This window comes from Glycine max, chromosome 4, assembly GCF_000004515.6.
Source record: "Glycine max cultivar Williams 82 chromosome 4, Glycine_max_v4.0, whole genome shotgun sequence".
Taxonomy (NCBI): domain Eukaryota; kingdom Viridiplantae; phylum Streptophyta; class Magnoliopsida; order Fabales; family Fabaceae; genus Glycine; species Glycine max.
In genome coordinates, this window is record NC_016091.4 from 17,287,805 (window position 1) to 17,308,724 (window position 20,920).

General features: G+C 29.2%; 1 protein-coding gene across 1 annotated transcript; it reads right to left on the reverse strand.

The window, feature by feature from the left end:
• Positions 1 to 10,553: 10,553 nt before the first annotated feature.
• LOC100816638 (inactive protein RESTRICTED TEV MOVEMENT 2) lies at positions 10,554 to 12,280 on the reverse strand. The gene is made up of 2 exons (XM_003523887.4): positions 12,080 to 12,280; positions 10,554 to 11,097 (listed from the first exon to the last, which is right to left on the reverse strand). The coding sequence occupies exons 1-2, from the start codon at positions 12,168 to 12,170 to the stop codon at positions 10,736 to 10,738; spliced, it is 453 nt and encodes a 150-aa protein (XP_003523935.1). The 5' UTR covers positions 12,171 to 12,280; the 3' UTR covers positions 10,554 to 10,735.
• Positions 12,281 to 20,920: the final 8,640 nt, after the last annotated feature.

The window sequence follows — 20,920 nt, forward strand, 5'->3', positions numbered from 1 at the left end:
TTCACTTTCAGTTTCAAAATAGTAATAGATTTTATGCCAGAAGTGATTTATCACCTAGAAATTAGATAATTTTAGTTTTATTTCTTATAATTTTTATTTAACATCTAATTTATTAAAATACATATTTTTAGTTCTTATACTAAGATAAATCACATAAACTAATAACGTGATAAAGAAATCATTCAAAGCTAATATAAATTGATTATATGACATAATTGATTAGTAGAATAAATTAATTTCAACAACTAAAAATATGTATTCTAGTGAAATTATGGATCAAATAATTTTTTAGTTACAAATTTTATTTTTATTTTTGTCTATCATATTAATTACTCATTTTATCTCATACTTTTCTCTTCCTAATTTTATATTTTCAAATAAAATTATATTAATTATTTATATAAATTTAAATTAATTAATTTTTCAAGACATTTAAACCTTTGTTTAGTTCATGACTGCTTTAGAAAATCGCATGAAAATGTCCTGATAGCGATGTCCCCTCAATGTAATTAACTTTTGGATTTTGCTAGTTCTAAAGGTATTAGTTAATGAATTATATGAGGAGTATATTTGTACGGATTTTAATAAAAATATTTTTATTATTACATCCTTAATTGGAGTTCTTGAGGCACTAATAAAACATTATATCACTCATTTTTTATAGTACATGCAAAAAACATTAGGCTTTAATATAATTATTTATTTATTTTTGCTTTCTTTTACGTTCATTCAAACAAGTAATATTAATATTTCCACTTATTTTTCTTTTTTTATATTTGCCTAAACAACACTTTTTTCGACTATATGTATCTTTAATTTTTATTTGTTTTCTTTCATTCCTTTTAATTTTTTTCTCTTTATTAATCTAAACAATTGGTAAACCACATTTACACAGTAAAATCTATGTTGTAAAAATTATATTAAAATGTTCTTAATTTTCTTTTCTTAAAAAAAATTGTCCTCACCAAAGTCATGAAACCCCTTGCAACCTCATTTTTTTTTTGTTCAATTTCAATTTGAAGTCATGAGTTTATCCATGATTTATTTCTTTCTTTTTCGCATTTTTCTTACCTTTTATTAGTAAATAAATATTTTATCCTTAATATTAAAATAATCATATTAAATAAATTAAATAAATTTTTATTTTAATAATACTTATTTCAAAAAAGAAAGAAATCCCTACATATTCTACGACCTCTGTTTCAAACATATTAAAAAAAAAGGAAAACTAAAAAGTCACGGGCCCAACAACTTCTAAAAAAATTAGATTTCATAATAAAGTCAAAGAAATTTTCACGACTTTTAAAAAAAACCAAAAATAAAAAAACTCTAAAGTCGTAAATGGTATCTACGACTTACCCTTGACTTGATAGTCAAAGAGATCTGACTAAAGAATTTTTTTTTTTGTCTTTTCTTGGTTGAACGGTTATTATATATTTTTATGTTTAATTTTTACGAATAAAAAAAATTAATCAATCCGACCCTACACTTACTTGGATAGTAGTCACATACTACATTTGGACATTTGCGGTAGACCGATCTTTGACAAAAAAAAGTTACGCAAGATTTTAATTTCTATAAAGAAACCATATAATTTTTTTATATCATTCATTAGTTAAAATTTATTATTACTACAATTTTTAGGATAACTAACATGAGAAAAAATTGTACATGATAATTTATTATTAAATATTAGTGTAAAAAATTAAATTATTAACATACACTATTTACTCTTTTTTTTTTAGTAGCATCCACTATTTACTCTTAACACAATGCATTTGGTAATAACCAAAATATTAAATTTCACTTCCATTTGTATGTTGGTCATCATTAGTTAACATCGGTTATTAAATTTCACTTCTTAACATCGGTTTTTTCAAAAACCGATGTTAACATTATTAGTTAACATCGGTTATTAAAAAACCGATGTTAACATTATTAGTTAACATCGGTTATTAAAAAACCGATGTTAATGTGTATGCATTAACATTGATTTTTGGAAAACCGATGTTAGCATATTATATGTTAACATCGGTTTTTGAAAAACCGATGTTAACGTGTATGCATTAACATCGGTTTTTTGGAAAACCGATGTTAAGAAGGATACTTTATTTACAAATATGCCACCGCGTTTAACTTTACATCGGTTCTGTACAAAACCGATGTTAAAACTACTTTTTGTAATAGTGAATGAAAGAAGCTTCACAAACAACTAAGATTGGTGTGAATTTGAATCTACTTTGCCTTGTTATCTCTCAAGTTGTACAAAATTATTTCAAAACCTGCATTGCTTGCCAGCAATAGGACTTCTCCCTTTTTAGACATCCACAATGGAAATCGGTAACAAAATAAATTAGATATTGGAAGACGCTGATAACTGACTTTCAGCAACAGAGTCCAAGACTCTACAATTCCAAACTCCTTCATTTGCCAAACAGAAAAATGACTTCCCTCCTAAAAGAGTTATTCTTGGAATAAGTTGATCCATCCTATATATATATATATATATATATATATATATATATATATATATATATATATATATATATATATATATATATATATTAGTTTTTTAAAAAATAAAATATTTGAAAATTTAACTACTTATTTTTTACTGCAAAATTTAACTACTTTAAAAGTTATAAATTGATTGATTTCTTTAATCTTATCTTATATAAGTAAAAATGGTAATTTTCATCTTTTGAAATTAAGGATTCAAAATATTTAGTTATTATCACAACCAGAATCAACACAAAATGAAAAAAAAATTGAAAATTAGGTTACCACCAAAATCTATCTAATCTTTATAAATATGAATTGTTGTCTTGAATGAGAATGTTTGTAGGGGTTTTTATTAAATATTGATATTGTTAGAAACAATTATTTTTAATGATAGTGTACTTTTGTTAGGCCACATGGTTTATCCAAATTTCATCCATTGAACAAGCATAAAGGTCACATTGATTATATCCTTCTTCCACTTTTGCTTCTTAGCTAGAAGCTCTATGATCATATATCTATAAAGCGGTTTCCATATCAATGCATGGGAAGTGTTGATGAGCAATACAAAAAGGGCACTTAAGGATTTATCAAGTTCATTGTGTCTTTTTTCCTTGACAATCAATTGGTGAAAAGAGATATTAACTTGTGGAAGGCTTTCTACTTGTTGGATTTATACTCGCAAGCACTTCTCACATCGTTTTTGTGTTCTCTCTTCATCTTTCTATTCTTTTTCTTCACCATTTTCTCTTGAATGATGCTCTACTTCAAGACTCTCCTCATGTGTTTTAACTTTTAACCTCAGTTGATTTGCCTCCCCTTATGGCTAAAGGATACCTTTCAACAATTTGTTATGCTAGCTTCCCAACTTCAATCTCAAGATTTTTAATCGAACTTTGATTGACTTCAAAGCTAGCTTGGGAAACTTCCATGAATTGCATCAACACATTTTCAGGAGAGTTATTTTCTTCAAGTTAATTAGAAGGGTATGACTCTTGCTCCCACCAAGATTTTTTCTTGGAGTAAAGACGACAATCACCATTGAAATGTTTTCCTCCACAAAAATCACAATTGATAGATTGTGGATGATTGATCCTCAACTACATGATTTCAAGATGCTCAGACAACATCTCTAATTGGTTACTAAGAAGTCTCTGTTGTGTGTGTGTGTGCGCACGCGTGAATACTACAAATATCTTACATGTATAGCCTCAAAGAAAAAGAGTTTTTTTTTTAATTTTTTTTTACAATTAGCACAATACAATACAAAGAACTAGAAAACAAAAGACTAGAGCACACAAGTTAGCACAAAATAACATAATTTAGAAAATAAATCTAAAGAATGAAGCCTAAATAAGTAGAAAAATGTGAGGTTGCCTAGTATTGAGACGCAAGTCCCCAACAATGACACCAAAAAACTTGTTGACTCATTGACAAGAGTACTAAGTTGTCGATATCTTTAGATTTTATTTTTAAAAAAAATATATTCTAAGACGATTTTTAAGAAAATCGATGTAAAAATTGAGATTCTAAGACGGTTTAAAAATCGTCGTGAAAAATCAACACTTTTACGACAACAGATTTATAGACGGTTCAAAACCATCGTGAAAAAAGTAAAATAACTGTCTCAAAAAGTCTTTTTTGTAGTAGTGAGACTCACGTAATACTTGGCAAATTTACTATCTAAGCTAACAAAAAATAGTAAAAACATTTAATAACAAGGATTAAATCAACAAAGGCACAAGTTTGAAAATATTTTTTGGGTTTTTAAATAAAAACACGATAAAATGGTACGAAAATCAAATGATGAACGTTGTTGGGGTTTGATTTCACCAAATCAAACTCCCATGCAATAAAACACAATCCCTAACTTGAGATTCAATGTTAATATCAATCATTGTTCAAAAATAATATTCTAATCCTAATTGGTTACATGAAAAAGAGCCTAAATTCCTCCATTAAATGTTAATCTCTTGCGCATTTAATAAAAAGAACTTTAAGCTTAATGACCCAAAGATAACCAATAACCCTTATTCTATTCCTAGTTAGCTCCAAGGTTTATAGAGTGTTCTACTACAATTCAAGATAAATAGAGTATTTTGCAATCATAATCTCATCTAAAAATTAAACTATGGAAACATTTTCCAATAACAAATCATAACAAGCATTAAGAGTAGAAGTAAAATACTACCATTAACGAACAAGATGCATATATAAACATTTAGTTACATCTAGCAACTTATTTCCATGGGTAGCACCAAAATCCAATAATGGATGGAAGAATGAAAGAAAGGAGAAATAGGGAAGCTTTCCTTCACCAAATAGTGTTTTTGTCTTGAAATGAAGCTCCCTTCAAAATGGAGATTTGGTTAAAATCCCTAAAATAATAGCTTTTTAATAAGAATCAGCTTAAGCCAAAATTTCGGGCTTAAGGCATATTTTTGCATCTACACATTTTGACCTATTTCAGTTTGAGGCAAATTTGTTGTAACTTTCCACTTGAAGCTTTCTCAATCTTTGGTTAAGGTTTTCTTTTAAACCACTTCAAATTCCTAAAAAAAAAAAACAATCCATCAATAAGCACATGTAACCTATCAAAATGATAAACTAAATAGAAAAATAAACATTCACAAATTTATAATTAAAAAGGCCCAAACAAGGTTCTTAGTAACAAAAAAGATGAGATAATTACTTAAATTTACATCCCTCAACTAAGAATTTTTAGCAATTATCAATAGTATTAATAGTTAATCTTGCATCAAAATTTACATTGTTTATTTATTGTAAATTCAAAACATATTTTATATGTTCAAAAATATTTATTTATTGGTATTTTAGCTGCATAAAATAAAATTTATAAAACCAGAAATTAAAATAAATAAATGCTTCTAAATATATATAAATTAGATTATAAATAAATTTGCAACAACATAACATTTTTCAACATATAAATTATATTTTAAATTCATGATTAATAATATGTAATTTATACCGTATAATAATGTTATTTTTAATTATTGATAATTTATTTTAAAAGTATTGATATTAAAGTTAGAATTTAGACTAAAGATATCCAAAATGATATATTGAAAAGGTTAAGAAAAATCTCTAAAAACACTATAATTGAAAAGCTCCTAAAAATGCCCTCATTAAAACTTGACAACTAAAAACACTCTCATTCAAGATAATTATTCTATTATATATATATATAAATAATAAACTCAATTTGAAGCTTTTTAAACTAAACCTATTTTATATTTTAAAATATAAGTTTATATTAATTTTCAATCTTTATATTGTTTTAATTTAATCAAGGTGAAATTGTAATTTTGATCCTTCCAATTGATTGTTAGTTGACAATTTAAAGTCAAATGCTGACTGTGATGTGACATATTGGTGCTGATATGATATTTGTCTAAGCTATTGATATGATACATATATCACAAGGAGTTAAATAAAGTGAACATAAGAAGGGTCTTGAGAGAAATTGAACAAATGACCTTTTATTCAAAGATAAGGTAATAAATCACTAAAACACTTACTTTGTTTAATTAATTTTATAAACACTATTTTATATGTATCATTAGTCAAGAGTTATTAATTTTTTTCAAATTATAAAAAAATTTAAATTTAAAAATATTTAATATATAAATATTTTTAATTATATTTTTTTATCATTTTATATATTTTTATTTTGAATAGTTTACATTTTTTTATTTTAAAAATTTATAATATAATTTCATAAATTAATATATATGTTATTTATACAAATTATTTTGTAAATTGATTTAATATACAAATTATGTTTACTATAATTGTATAAATCAATATAATTGCATCAATTAATGTGTAAATTATACAAATTAAGTAAATTTATTTTAATATGTCAATTTTTTTTATTTTAATTATATAAATTAATAATACTTTGATATTTAATTTTTTAGGAAACTTACATGTTAATATTTTTGTTTTAACTCTACACATTTATTTAGTAAATAAGTTTTTAAATACCAATTATATAAATCAAGAAAATTACATAAATTAATATTTAAATTATTCTATTTAATTTATTAAAATTATGAAAATTTATTTTTATATATAAATAATATAATTTTTTTTATTTTAATTATAAAAAGTAATAAGTTATTAATTTTTTGTTTTTAAATGATTTAAATATTATTTTAAATTGACGTAATTTGTGTAAATTACGTAAAATATTTTTTAAAATAATCTATATATTAGTTTATGCAATTGTTTTAAAATTATAAAAAAATAAGAAAAATTTCTTATATATGATAATTTATTAATTTATATTAAAATAAATTTTTATAATAAGTATAATACATGTAAAATTAAATATTAAATATTTTATTTTAATTTTTATATTTTATAATTTGAAAAAAAATAATAACTATTGACTAGTGATACATGTAAAATAATATTTATAAAATAATGTTTAAACATCAGCACTAATATGTCGTAAGAAAGATAACATTTGAATTTATATGATTAACTAACGAAAAAATCAAAATTGCTTATTCTAAAAAATAAAAAAACTAAATGTCTTGATTTAAAAATAAGAAGACCAAAATTACATATTTAAAATATAGGGAAATCAAAATTATAATTTAAATTTTATTCAATAATATCAAGTTTAAGTCATAAATGTACATGTGTATTAAAGAAAATTAGATACAATATTAAAAAGTATTCAAAAAGGTAGAAATTTATTTGCTCATAGAGTGCATCTACTTTCGTTGAGGGAATTATTGGAGCATTTGATGCTAATAACAGTACAACTCTTAAAAAATAGACTTAAAAAATGTAATTTGATAATTATATTTATATACATTTATTTATATTGTTAATGAAAAGATAAACTCTAGTAAAATATATTTATCATAAATAAGTTACTTGATAATTTAATAAATTTATAAAAAAATAAAAATAAAAATATGTGTTATAGTAAATTTATAAATAAAAATGTATTCATACCTATAGGTTCAATTTGAATTGAATTGGATTGGTTTGATTTTCAAAATCAAATTTTGAAATCCGATCAAATCTAATGATTTTTTTGTTATTTATTTATTTTTTCTTTATTCAATTTTCATTTTTTATTTTTTATTTTTATTTTGATTGAATTGATTTATGCATATCTCTAATTTGTCAACTAATTTATCCTTTTCTTAATAAAAAAGTTTGTTTGAAAATATATTTTAATTTAAATAAACTTTAATGAAGACAATTTTCTAATTCCTTAAAGCATTTTTCATTGTATCATGAGTCATGAAATTAGAAATTACTCATTGGTATCTCATTGAATTCATAAGAAAAACAATTCTAGAATTACAAAATGGTGGTCTAGAATATTAAAATCATGTTGGCACAATTATTCTCTACTAAAGTCATGAGACAAAAACTCAATGTTAGGTTTGGACGATCCATTAAATTGAACTACGTACCTACCACACCTTAGTTTTGATGTTTATAAAAGTATAAGTGGTTGATAAACTAATTAGTTGTTGTTAAGTGTATAAGACTATCTTCGTAAAAGAGTTTAATCATTGTTATATCAACATCTATGCTCTACTAAGTTGTATCTGTACTTAAAGTGGAAAACATTTTTTAAAGATATATCCAACGTCCAACGCATTATAAAATCAATCGCGTCCACTTATTGTGATAACCCATGTCTATACATTGAGTTGTTTACTACTCATGCCCACTTGATATATATTACTTACACACTCATTTTACACTCTTAAAAGGTGACATCCATTTGAGTACGAAAAGACAATGTTAGCCACAAAGGAAAGTGCACTATCTCTCTTTACGAAATTCAGTTTTGTCTCTCTTTATTTGAATTGTTAACATTTGAATTTAAGGAAAATATAGAATAGAGGACAAAAGAAGGTATTTAAAGAATATTCTTCTAGAGTTCGCTTTCGACGCGGAAGAGGAATACATGTTGTTGTCTGTACTATTGTTCCATTCCTTTCTAATCAGAGCATGTCATGTTGTCCATCTTCCAAATGTGAGACAACGATCATATCAAAACTCAATGCTAATCCCGTAATGATTCATTCACTAAATTTTATAAAAGGCAGTCTGTACTCGAAAGCATAACACAAAAAAATCATTAAAAAAATGAACAAAATCTTTGAAGCAAAACTTTGCGAAATCACTAGACAATACACTTGAGATTATATTGTCTATCCTTTGCTAAGCAAAACTATTTGTATTCGAGCTCAAATTGTTTATTCACTATTTTAGTGTTGTTGAATCGTTATACTCATTCAAACTTTTGTTTGTGAAAGTTAAAAGTGACTTAGTGTTAAACAATACTTAGGCGTTCTTATATTCAAGGAGAGTTTAAGGGTGTGCTAGAAGTGGCTCGAAGAATACTTGTATAGTCAAGAGTGACATGACAAAATGCTTGTTTTGTAATCAAAGTTTTGATTAGTAGAATCCTTTACAGTTGTGTAAAGGAGAATTAGATGTAGTTGTGTTTGAGTAAACTGGTATAAATCAAGTGTTTTTATGTCTTTCTTAAGCGGTTTTATTAAGTATTTTCATAGCTTACTTTGTCATTATTTTCTCACCAAATTTTTATCTGAAAACCTTTTTGAAAATATTGTTTTATATTTACTAGACGATCAACCTCTATTTTCATTAAACTTGGTTTTTCTTATTAGTGGACAACTCCAGTGCATATATCTTTCTGAACTTGGGATAAAACACTTTATTTACAAAAAAGTTCTTATATTTGATTAACACTATTCAATTTTCATTCTAGTGTGATTGTTGATATTTCACTCGAAACGTAGAAATCACTAAAGTGGGTTTTACCATTCCAACAAAGCCTTCTTTAGGCACACGACCAAGGAATCAAATTCTTATTAGCATACTTAAGAAACCCAATCATTTATTAACTATGCTGAACTTAGTTGATAATTTCAATTAAACTTTTTTTTATTTAAAGTTAAGGTTTTTTATTATTAGGTACCGACAATTAAATTTAAATCTTTAAGTACTCATTCAATCCAACACTGGATTTTGAGAGGAAAACATGTGTTTTACTGGGAAACTTTAATTGAAATTTTAATTTAAAGTTTTCAATCTTTTAAGTGAGCTTGAGATTGGAAATGTGAACTCTCACCTTTATAATTCTTAGATCAAATAGTCCAAAATTATTTAGTTGGGTATAGGTCTTTAAAGTAATTGTTCTAAATCCTAAGGTGTTTCGGTATAAGAATATGTAGAAATATTAAATTTAATTCTACAAAAATAGCTTTTAAAAATAAAATATAATACATGAAATGGGTGGTTTATATATTAATTTATAACAAACCAGTATTTTAATATGTGTATTGTATATAATAAATGTTTATTTTATATAATTAAAATTTATAATAAATAAATAATTTTAAACATATAAATATATTATAATTAAAATGTAATAAAAAGATATTCTTAAACATATAAAATATATTTTACATTTTTGGTAAATAATTTATATTTTGATGCAATGCTATTTTTAATTATTGTTAATCATAAATTGAAATTTAAATTTGAACTAGAAATATTGAAAATAATAAATTGAAAGAATAAAATTATTCTCATTCAATATACATTATTTTAATTTATATAGAGAGGATGCTTAGTTAATGGGCTTAGTATTTTTTATTATAAATTTTTAAATAGTTTCCAGGGATTTATAAATAAATCAATATTTACTTTTTACCCGTCCATTATAATTCCGTTCAATAAGTTCAAAATTCATTGCACATATCTTAAAGACTACATTGAGTTGTCACTCAAGACATATTGTGAAAATGAAAATGTTAAATAGTCTCGGACCACCATATATTCACGATTCCAACTAATTTTTGTATAGCACATACTAAATTTTTTAATTTATGATTTTTTTTTAGTAATCCTTGATTATATATTATGTACAGATTAGTCGACAATATAATATAATCTCACACCATCTAATAATTTTTCTGAAACTACAGAGAAAAGAGCAACAATAATTGAGAGAAGTAAACTTGTGGGTTACCCAAGTCCTTTTTATTGCAAGCACCATAAATTTTATTCCTAAGCATATTGTTTACATTGCTAACTATCTGATTTATTATCTTTTTTACTAGAGGCCTCAATCTCACACAACATTTAGCATGATGGGGATGAAGCCTCTTGACCCATTTGATGCATAGACTCTTCTGTGACCTTAATTTGATGGGGTTGAAGCCTCATGATCAATCTCTTCTTTACACTCAACTATTAATTTGGGAACCTGATCACTAACAATGGTTTTCTTTTGATCATCATCTGTAGGAGTACCTTCTTTTTCATCCCCTGGGTTTGATTCTGCTTCTTTTTTAGAGACTTTTCCTGGAATGGTTGGTATTGTGATGGTGACAATTTTGCCATCAAACTTTGCCTTAATTCTATTAATGTCACAATATTCTGGAATTTGATATAATACATTGAAACGTGACCTTCTATTGTTTCCAAGTGATCGCTCACCATGAACTCTCACCCTTGCAAACTCGTACTCAATTTTGGCTCCAATATGCTCTCGTGCAAAACCTGCACATTCGTGGAAAACAACATGCACAATATGGTTATAAAAATTGCTTTAACAAAAATAGCTCTTTTGGGATTTATATTTTACTTTATGTGGAATTTCGGTTCCTTAATTTTCCAATTATTATGTCGCTCACAAGAATAGTCAAGAAGGTATAACATATTATTGATTTGTATCAATCAGTAATTTAAAGAAAAAAATGTATAAAATAAAAATGAAAAAAATGCATAAAATTTAATAAAACATTTTTTGTATTTAATTTTTATGTGTGAATATTTATATATTTTTATCTTTCATTAATTTTAATATACTAGTATTAATTATTGATAATCTATACTATATTAGAAAAACATAAAAACTTATGAATTTAATTTTTACACACTAAAACATAGTAACATCAAGGACCAACGTATACTAATAAGAGTGTATATATAAGGGTTTGAAGTTATTTTTTTTTCACATAGAAAATAACTTCTAAATGAGTATCACCTATAAAAACTAAATGGTTAATTTAAATGTAAAAATTATAATTTAATGGTCATGTATTGTTAATGTAAATTTTTTACACTAGCAACTAATAAAAATCATTATTTATATAATTTATAAGATAATTAGTATAAAAATAAGTTTAATGATAAAAGTTTTATATTGTCGTGCAATCAACACTTATTGTTGATATGACTTTTAAGAAAATTATATAAAATTTAAAAAAATTATTAGAATTTGTTATTAAATAAAAATATAAAATTATAAAATTAATTTGTATTATCAGTACATAACATATCAATAAATTTATTATTTATCATTTACAATTTATTTGTGATGGGATAACAGTAAACCTACTTTACCATGATGAGTTTATATCAAATTTTCTTGAAAAAAAAATTAAAACTTGATAAATCTTATAAAATAACCTCGCCATAGGAGAAATAAAAACTTGATGCTGCTTATTATAGAAAGAGAGCAATAGAAAACCAAACAAACCATCAGGAATTTGAACAAGCAGGAGGATTGATTCAGGCGTTTCTTCTGTTCCATATTTCGCTTCCAAATCTTCGTAGGTTTGCATGGACATTTTTCAACACTTGCTCTTAATTTGATTTAATTTCTCTTTTCGGTTTTCAGCTCCAGCAAATGATTTGGTGGTTCCATTGATCTTTATAAAGAATTTCCACTACTCATCTCATCTGCGAGGTATAACTCATTTAATAAATAAAGGGGAAGTTCTTTGCATGGTTCATACTCCACTTCATATTCCAGAAAGAGGGGGCAAACGTGTTTATATACACTAGCTAGGGGAAAAGAGGCATCATGTGCCTCGTTGCCTCTCCATGTTTATTTTTTAAAATAAAAAAGAAAGATAATGGAGGTGGAGGTTATATAATGAGGTAATTTTAAACAGAAAAAAACTTTTACGAGTAGGGATACTCATAATTTTAATGTTTACATAATTATAACTATAACTAATAAATAATTAAATTATAAGAAAATATTATAACTATAATAATCATCACTAGCTATAATTTTATATAATCAATTATTATTTTTAAAATATGGGTATATAATTGTTTATAAATTAACTAGTTATATAATCAATTATTTAACAAGTTATATCTAAAACCAATTATATAATCGGTTATGAAAGAATAAAAATAAATTATTTAAAATAAATATATATTTCTATAAAACTAGACATAATTAGAATTATTTTTTTAAAATTAGTTTTCTTGAGCAGCCCTATTTATGAGACTGCTAGAGCCCATTTGATAAATAAAAGTCCAATCTAATTTCCTTCGTCTATACCAAGCACAACTTACATGCACTCATAATTTGCCTCCCACACACGTACACCATGATTTTCTGAAACTCTCTTCTGTTCTTCAGCGTGGCCGGTCTTTTTTTTTTTAAAATACAATTGTTATATTAAAAATAAAACTTAACTGGATTGTATATTATTATATAATAGATTTCTTTCTGAATGATAAAAGATTAGATAATATATATGTTAAATTGCAATTTTCATCTTCTTTTGATTTTCCATGATTTTTGATCCCTTAATTTTTTCTTACATCTCTATATTTTAAAATTTTCAATTTTTTCATACATTTATTTTTTATATTTTAATTAACTAAATTATTTTTTATAATGATTAAATAAATATATTAGATCTAGGATTTAATTAGGTCAAAATGAAAGAAATAAAATATAAGAAAAAATAAAAGTACAGATTTTAAAAAATGTTGAGACTGAAATTGTAAAAATTAAAAAAAATAATAGAATCAAAATTACAATTCCACTTAATAGAAAATAATAGAATAAATAGAATAGTCCATAGATAATAGATAATAACATGTTAGAAAGTGAACGTTATTTTTCAAAGATATAGACATTAATAATTTAATTTTATCTAGAAGAATTTTTAGAGAAAAATAGTTCTTCAAATCAAAGTATATGTTATAAAGTTCTTCCCCCGTTTTACCTAACCATATTTTTTTATGCGATTAAATTGATTTGATTTTGATAAAAAAAATATGAGTGTTTCAGGAAAATCGTCTGACTAGGGTTTCATAAATTAAACAATCTCATTCATCCGGATACTTGGAAAATATATATATTTTTTATCAACAAAACAACTATATATCTATATATATTATTAAAAAAAGGAAATATGATGTTTTATTCTACATTTTTTTTCTCATTTTATATATCTCCAAAATCATTTTTAATTTTTTTTATCCCTATAACTTCTCTCATCAACTAATCCACACCCCCACTCACATGCTAAAATCTGAGTTACTAGATGTACCACAAATGTTAATATGGTGGAGTGGTGGACATATCTAACCAAACCATACATCTCCTATCAATAGGTTAAACAATCATTTAGAGGCAACATGCAACTAAATGATGTATAACCCATTGATCAGCAAAATGATACCCAATGCAGCAATAAAATCCTTCGCTGCACCAATCAATCCCCACCCATATCTTTATCTCCTTTAAAATCCAGAATTGTGCTTGTGTCAAGCTGCCAAACAATTTTAAATGATAGAGACATCTCCAATCCCCATACCGCTCCTCACTTTCATCCTTCGCCTCTCAGTATACACGCTCCAGGTGTTGCGGAGCATTGAGAGAAGTAAAAAATAAAATCTGGAAATTTATCTTTGCTCCACGCCCAAGCAGTAATTCAGTAAACAAGATATTTGCATGAGAATTTCTGAATTAAAGGATACTTCCCTGAAGATACATTCATTTCTAAGCTTCCATACACACCAATTTACCGCTGCCCACACCACTCTCCATAATAATTTCTTTCTAGACGTCAAGAAGACTGAATGCTGCCAGAAATTTGAAGCAATTGTTTGTGGCAGAACCGTTGATACCTATAGCCAAGCATAACACTTTCTCCAAATACCATAAATTTTGCAGCATGAGAAAAAGCAATGTGAGGCCGTTTCTTCTTCTTCCAAACAAAAATACACACAAACTGTCATGGTGGGCATCAATGATATTTCTGCTGATTAGATTATCCTTAGTAGGTAATCTCCAAATCAAGAAGCAACTTTTCGGTTGAATTTTCAATTTCCAGACTTGGTCCAACTCTTCTACAAATTGTGAGCCTTCTCACCCCACGACCCCATCTCCTTAATACGCAACAGTTGTTGCAAGGAGACAAGAAAAAAACCTAGGGAATTTCTGATCGAGGCTGTACCCGAATCAAATAAACATGAAAATGCAGTAACTAGGAAGTGATCCTAGGTCGTTTCCCAACGAGCAGTGACAAACCAAATGTTCATAATATACTTGCAGTAACAGTAACGATTGGGGGGAGGTTGTTTGTTTTGAGATTAAAGAACAGAACAAGTAAACTGGAATACGAAACTACTAATATTAAAAACGGGTTGTTTCCTCTGATTCAGAAGCCATTCTCTTATCCTGGGTTATGGAGAATTCGTCCCTGACAGTCAACCACTTAATCCAACCCTATTTCAATTTACTAAGCGAAAATCAACTTAGGGTTTTCAATACGTGATTAGGCACCACATACACCAGTTAGCCCTTCGTCCATTAAGCATGAACGCAAGTTAGGCTTAGAGGCAATTAATCGAACACGAAGCGTGCACTGATTAATATTCACGAATTTGGGATAACTGGTGAAGGGAAAACTGCCAGAAAACCACATTACAAGCGAAACCTCAAAGAGAGTTGGGCTTCGTCCTCAAAAGGAAACAATACCAGAAAATCTAGCCTTCCATGGATTCAAACAGAAAACGCAAATGAAACATGAAGCAGAAACGTAAATGAACAGAAACGTAAATGAACAGAATTGTAAATGGAACAGAAACGTAAACGAGAGTAGAAGAAGAAGCAAGAACAAAATTGTAATTAGAAGCAGAAAACGTAAAATTGCATTACGTGAACAGTAGCATCAAAGCAGAAAAACGAAAACCCTAAAACAAAAGCTCTGAATAATGAATAGCATAACAGAATAGCCTTGCACGAATCCCAAGGCTGCTATTTAAAAAGAGTCACTCAAAGCCACTGGGCCTTATTACAATACTCTGGCCCAAAACGAAATAAACACTGAACAACATAAAATAAAATTGTGAAATTTCCTAATTAACTAAGCTAAGCGCTGCTTAATTTGCCCTCTTTAAGTCCATAACCAAAATCCGGATTAAGCCCAATGTTTCATTAATTCCTGAAATTAGATTAAAAACATCAAATTAGCTAAATGAGCCCAAATAATAAAACTGCCTGATTAATTGACAATTAAGACCAATCAGTAATTAAAATGGTGCAAAAAGGGTTTAGAAAATAGAAGAAAATGATGGCACATCAAAACCCCCCATACTTAGCCTTTTGCACTCCTGGGCAAAATGAAACAAAGAACAAAATCCAAGGATATCAAAGAGAGACAAACAAAAACATTCACATATTTCTTAATGAACATCGAGGAATGAAAGGAATGGGTAACATCTAACATAAGGAGATCCAAAAAGTCAAGACATTCATGAAAATCATCCAAGTAACCCAATCATGGCAAAATAGTTAATCAGCTCAAGAATGAAAAGTGATAAAGCCTCACAAGATATACACTCTATCTCTCAAGTGTCTAGGCTACTATTTACCCTCAAAGCACCCATGAAAGCAAACACCACATAAACTTGGCAAGATTCTAAAATTGACAATCAACCCATAAACACTAGCACATGAGGATCAAAAGGACTTTTAAGGTTGTAATGGGGCCAAGGACAAGGTATGGAAAAATATGGAATAAGTGGCTAAATCCCAAAGGAATAGAGGAGCAATGGGGAATAAGTGCATATTAAGAAAAAATATGAAAATAAAAAGAAGTAAAGATAAAATTTAAACATAAAGAGTAGAACCAAGAGTTTCTTCATTCTTGTGTCATTTAAGATCTTATTCACTCAACTTTATTGCTTTTCTTTTTCTATTTTCGATTTTTTTTTATTTTTTTTAATTTTTTTTTAGCTCTATAGCCTTTGAGAAACAACATTTCATTCAGCATGTCCAACATTTAACCAATATACAATGTACATCAAGTATGGCCCAAAATACATCATGAAACATAGCCAACAAAACAAGTTATCCAATGAAACAAAAAACCCCCACACTTATTCCCAAAACAATTCCAAAGCTCCAAAATTCCTTAAGGATATGGTGATATCATGGTTTTTCATTTAAGGCTTGTAGTGAGCTTCAAAACAAGGAAAGGGAAACAAGGCTCAAAAGGGCTATCAAAGGAATTAATTCAAGGTAAGTCCATTTGGCTAGAAGCTTATAAGAACAAAATTGCCTCAATCATTTCCAAATATGCATGTGAATTAGGAAGCATCAACAAGAATCAAGCCAAGGCTATTGTGCAAGCAATCAATGGGGCAAAACACACCAAATGATTATGATGATGGATGGCTCAAATTCTCACAAAGGTAAACTCATCACTTTCAAATTGAGCTTTCAAAACTATCATGACATGTAGAGGAGAATCAAGGATTTCAAGTCACAAAATGTCAAGAACTTTTATTTTCAAAACAATTACCCATTTCTTGAACATATCCTATAATTCAAAGAAAAACATGCAAAGTCGTACATGCACACAAAATTGACCCAAAATATTAAACTAAAAATCCGACGAAACTAACAACATTAACAAATTAACACAACTAACAAATTAACAAAACCAACAAAACTAGCAAAACCAAAGAACACTCCCCCCCATACTTAAACAACACATTGTCCTCAATGTAGCACAATTAAAAGATTAAAAACAATTAAATCATCAAAGAGAATCAGACAAGTGTAATAAAAGCAAAGAAGGAGATAGGAAAAGGAAAACTCCCTAAGTCATGGTGGAGGAAGAGTAGGGTGGAGTAAGGAAGTCTCTTCCACCACTACGTCCACTAAAGAAGGGTTCGTGAGGAATGGCTTAAGTCGATGTCCGTTGACCTTGAAGCTCTTGTTTGTGGAGTCGCTTTTGATCTCAACTGTACCATAAGGAAAAACATTAGTAACAACAAAAGGACCAATCCACTTAGACCTCAACTTACCACTCATGAGTCCGAGCCTAGAATTATACAATAACACTTTTTGCCCAACCATGAAGTCCTTTTTAACTATCATGCTATCATGGAACTTCTTGGTCTTTTCTTTGTAGAACTTGGCATTCTCGTAGGCTTCTAGGCGGATTTCATCTAACTCACTCAGTTGCAACTTTCTTTCCTCACCAGCTTGATCCATAGAGAAGTTGCAAGTCTTCACTGCCCAGTAAGCTTTGTGCTCAATTTCCACTGGAAGATGACATGCCTTTCCAAAGACAACCCGATAAGGAGACATTCCTATGGGTGCTTTGTAGGCAATCCGATGTGCCCAGAGAGCATCATCAAGCCTAGCACTCCAATCTTTCCTGCTTGGCTGCACAATCTTCTCTAAAATTCGCTTGATTTCCCGGTTAGAAATTTCTGCCTATCCATTGGTCTGGGGGTGGTATGGTGTGGATACCCTGTGTACCACCCCGTACTTCTTAAGTAGGGCATGCATTGTCCTGTTGCAAAAATGGGTTCCTTGATCACTAACGATTGCTTTAGGTACTCCAAACCTGCAAAACAGATTAGACCTGACAAAGTCTGCAACAACTTTAGCATCATTAGTTCTAGTGGGCTTGGCTTCCACCCATTTTGAAACATAGTCAACTGCAAGGAGAATGTAAACATAACCAAAAGAGACAGGAAAAGGGCCCATGAAATCTATACCCCAAACATCAAACACCTCACAGAATAGCATAGGTTGCTGAGGCATTTGTTGTCACCATGTAAGTGTATTTCCTGCTCTCTGACACTACTCACAAGTGCTGCAGATCTTCCACGCATCTTTAAAGATGGTGGGCCAATAAAAACCACAATCAAGCACCTTGCGAGCTGTCCTTTGAACACCCAGATGACCTCCCGGTGCGGAAGAATGATAGAACTGCAGGACTGAGTCAGTCTCATGATTTGGAATGCATCGTCTAATTACCTGATCACTGCACAATTTCCACAAGTAGGGGTCATCCCAAATAAAATGCTTAGCATCACTTTTAATTTTATCTTTTTGGGCCTTAGATGCTAAGGGAGGAAAAACAGAGGCAACTAAATAATTGACAATGTTAGCAAACCAGGGAGTAGAAAGAGAGTCAGAAATACTATACAGTATATACAAATGATCATCCGGGAAATCATCCCGAATGGGTGAATCCGCATCTGATACATGTTCGATCCGACTCAAATGATCAGCAACTAGATTTTGTGCTCCGTTCCTATCACGGATCTCCAAGTCAAACTCTTGGAGCCAGAGCATCCATCGGATCAACCTAGGCTTAGAATCAGCCTTCTTCAACAAGTACTTTAGAGCTGCATGATCAGTATAAACAATAATGCGGGTACCAAGCAAATAAGATCGAAAATTTTCAAGAGCAAAAACTATGGCTAGAAGCTTTTTCTCAGTAGTAGTATAATTCGCTTGGGCAGTATCTAAAGTCCTAGAAGCATAATATATCACCCTGGGCAATTTATCAATTTTTTGAGCAAGGACAGCCCCCAATGCATAATTTGATGCATCACACATAAGTTCAAAAGGGGCTGTCCAATCGGGTGCCTGGATGATGGGGGTGGTAGTCAGCACTCTTTTGAGGCAATCAAAAGCCTCTTTGCATCTGTCATTAAAGTCAAACTCCACCTCCTTTTGCAACAAGTTGGACAGTGGAAGGGCTACTTTGCTAAAATCCCTTATAAAGCGCCTGTAGAATCCTGCATGACCAAGAACAGATGGCACCTCTCGCACACAAGAGGGGTAAGGCAATTGTGAAATAACAGAAATTTTTGCAGGATCTACTTCAATACCCTTATTGGAAATAATGTGGCCTAAAACTATACCTTGCTCAACCATAAAATGACATTTTTCAAAATTTAGAACAAGGTTAGTTTCAATGCATCTATTCAAAACTTTTTCCAAACTATTCAAACAACAATCAAAAGAGGATCCATATACAGTGAAATCATCCATAAACACCTCTATGCAATTTTCTAAAAAATCGCTGAAAATACTAATCATGCACCGCAGGAAGGTACCAGGGGCATTGCACAGGCCGAAAGGCATCCTCCTATAAGCAAAAGTGCCGAAGGGGCAGGTGAATGTGATCTTTTCCTGATCCTCAGGAGCAATAGTAATTTGCATATAACCAGAAAAACCATCAAGGAAACAATAGTGGGATTTACCTGCCAGGCGTTCAAGCATCTGGTCAATGAATGGCAGGGGAAAATGGTCCTTTTTGGTAACCTGGTTCAGCCTCCTATAGTCAATGCAGACTCTCCAACTGTTCTGCACCCGAGTAGGAATTAGCTCCTCCTTCTCATTTTTGATCACTGTGAGGCCGGTCTTCTTCGGGACTACCTGGACGGGACTCACCCATTGGCTGTCGGAGATAGGATAAATGATTCCAGCTTGCAAAAGCTTGGTTATCTCATTCTTCACTACGTCAAGAATCACCGGGTTGAGTCTTCTCTGTGGCTGTCTTACTGGTTTAGCTCCATCCTCTAAATTTATTTGATGCATACATGTGGATGGGCTAATACCAGGAATGTCCGCCAAGGTCCAGCCTATAGCCTTCTTATGTTTCTTGAGAACTGACAACAACTTCTCCTCTTGCTCATCAGCAAGGGAGGCAGATATAATCATTGGAAAACTCTTGCTATCATCCAAGTATGCGTATTTTAAATTTGATGGCAGAGGCTTCAACTCTGGTGTGGTCGACTGGACAGTGGTAGAAGGAGATGGTTTCTCAGCCTTTACCTCATAAAGAAAGTCAGAGGTATGTGTACTTCCTGAAACATGGTTAGTTCTATCTGACTCTATAAAATCAATCTCAAGAGGTAAAACACCACCACCAGCCATGCAATCAATATCACTCTCAGATTCACTCTCAGCATCAAATTCAGACATATGATCAAGTACAATTTCAGACTCAATGCATGAAGAGTGAGAGGCATGCAGATTAGAATAAAGATCAGTCATGTATTCATCAACAACATGGTCAATTATTTCAGCACGAAATACAGAAAGATCTTCAGATGGGTATTTCATAGCATCCAGAATATTAAAATGAACAGTTATATCACCAAACTCCATGGACAGTGTGCCTGCATAAACATCTATCTTAGTTCTAGCAGTTTTCATAAAGGGTCTGCCTAGAATGATGGGAACTGATCCTTGAGAAAATCCATCTTCCATATTCAAAATATAAAAATCAACAGGGAAAATCAGTTC

What these genes read in the sequence shown, in the direction of transcription:
- LOC100816638 (XM_003523887.4), bottom strand. Translation starts at nt 12,170, where the DNA reads ATGTCCATGCAAACCTACGAAGATTTGGAAGCGAAATATGGAACAGAA. An exon ending in GCTTGTTCAAATTCCTGATG is followed by an intron (nt 11,098 to 12,079) that starts GTTTGTTTGGTT and finishes ACGAATGTGCAG; the next exon opens with GTTTTGCACGAGAGCATATT.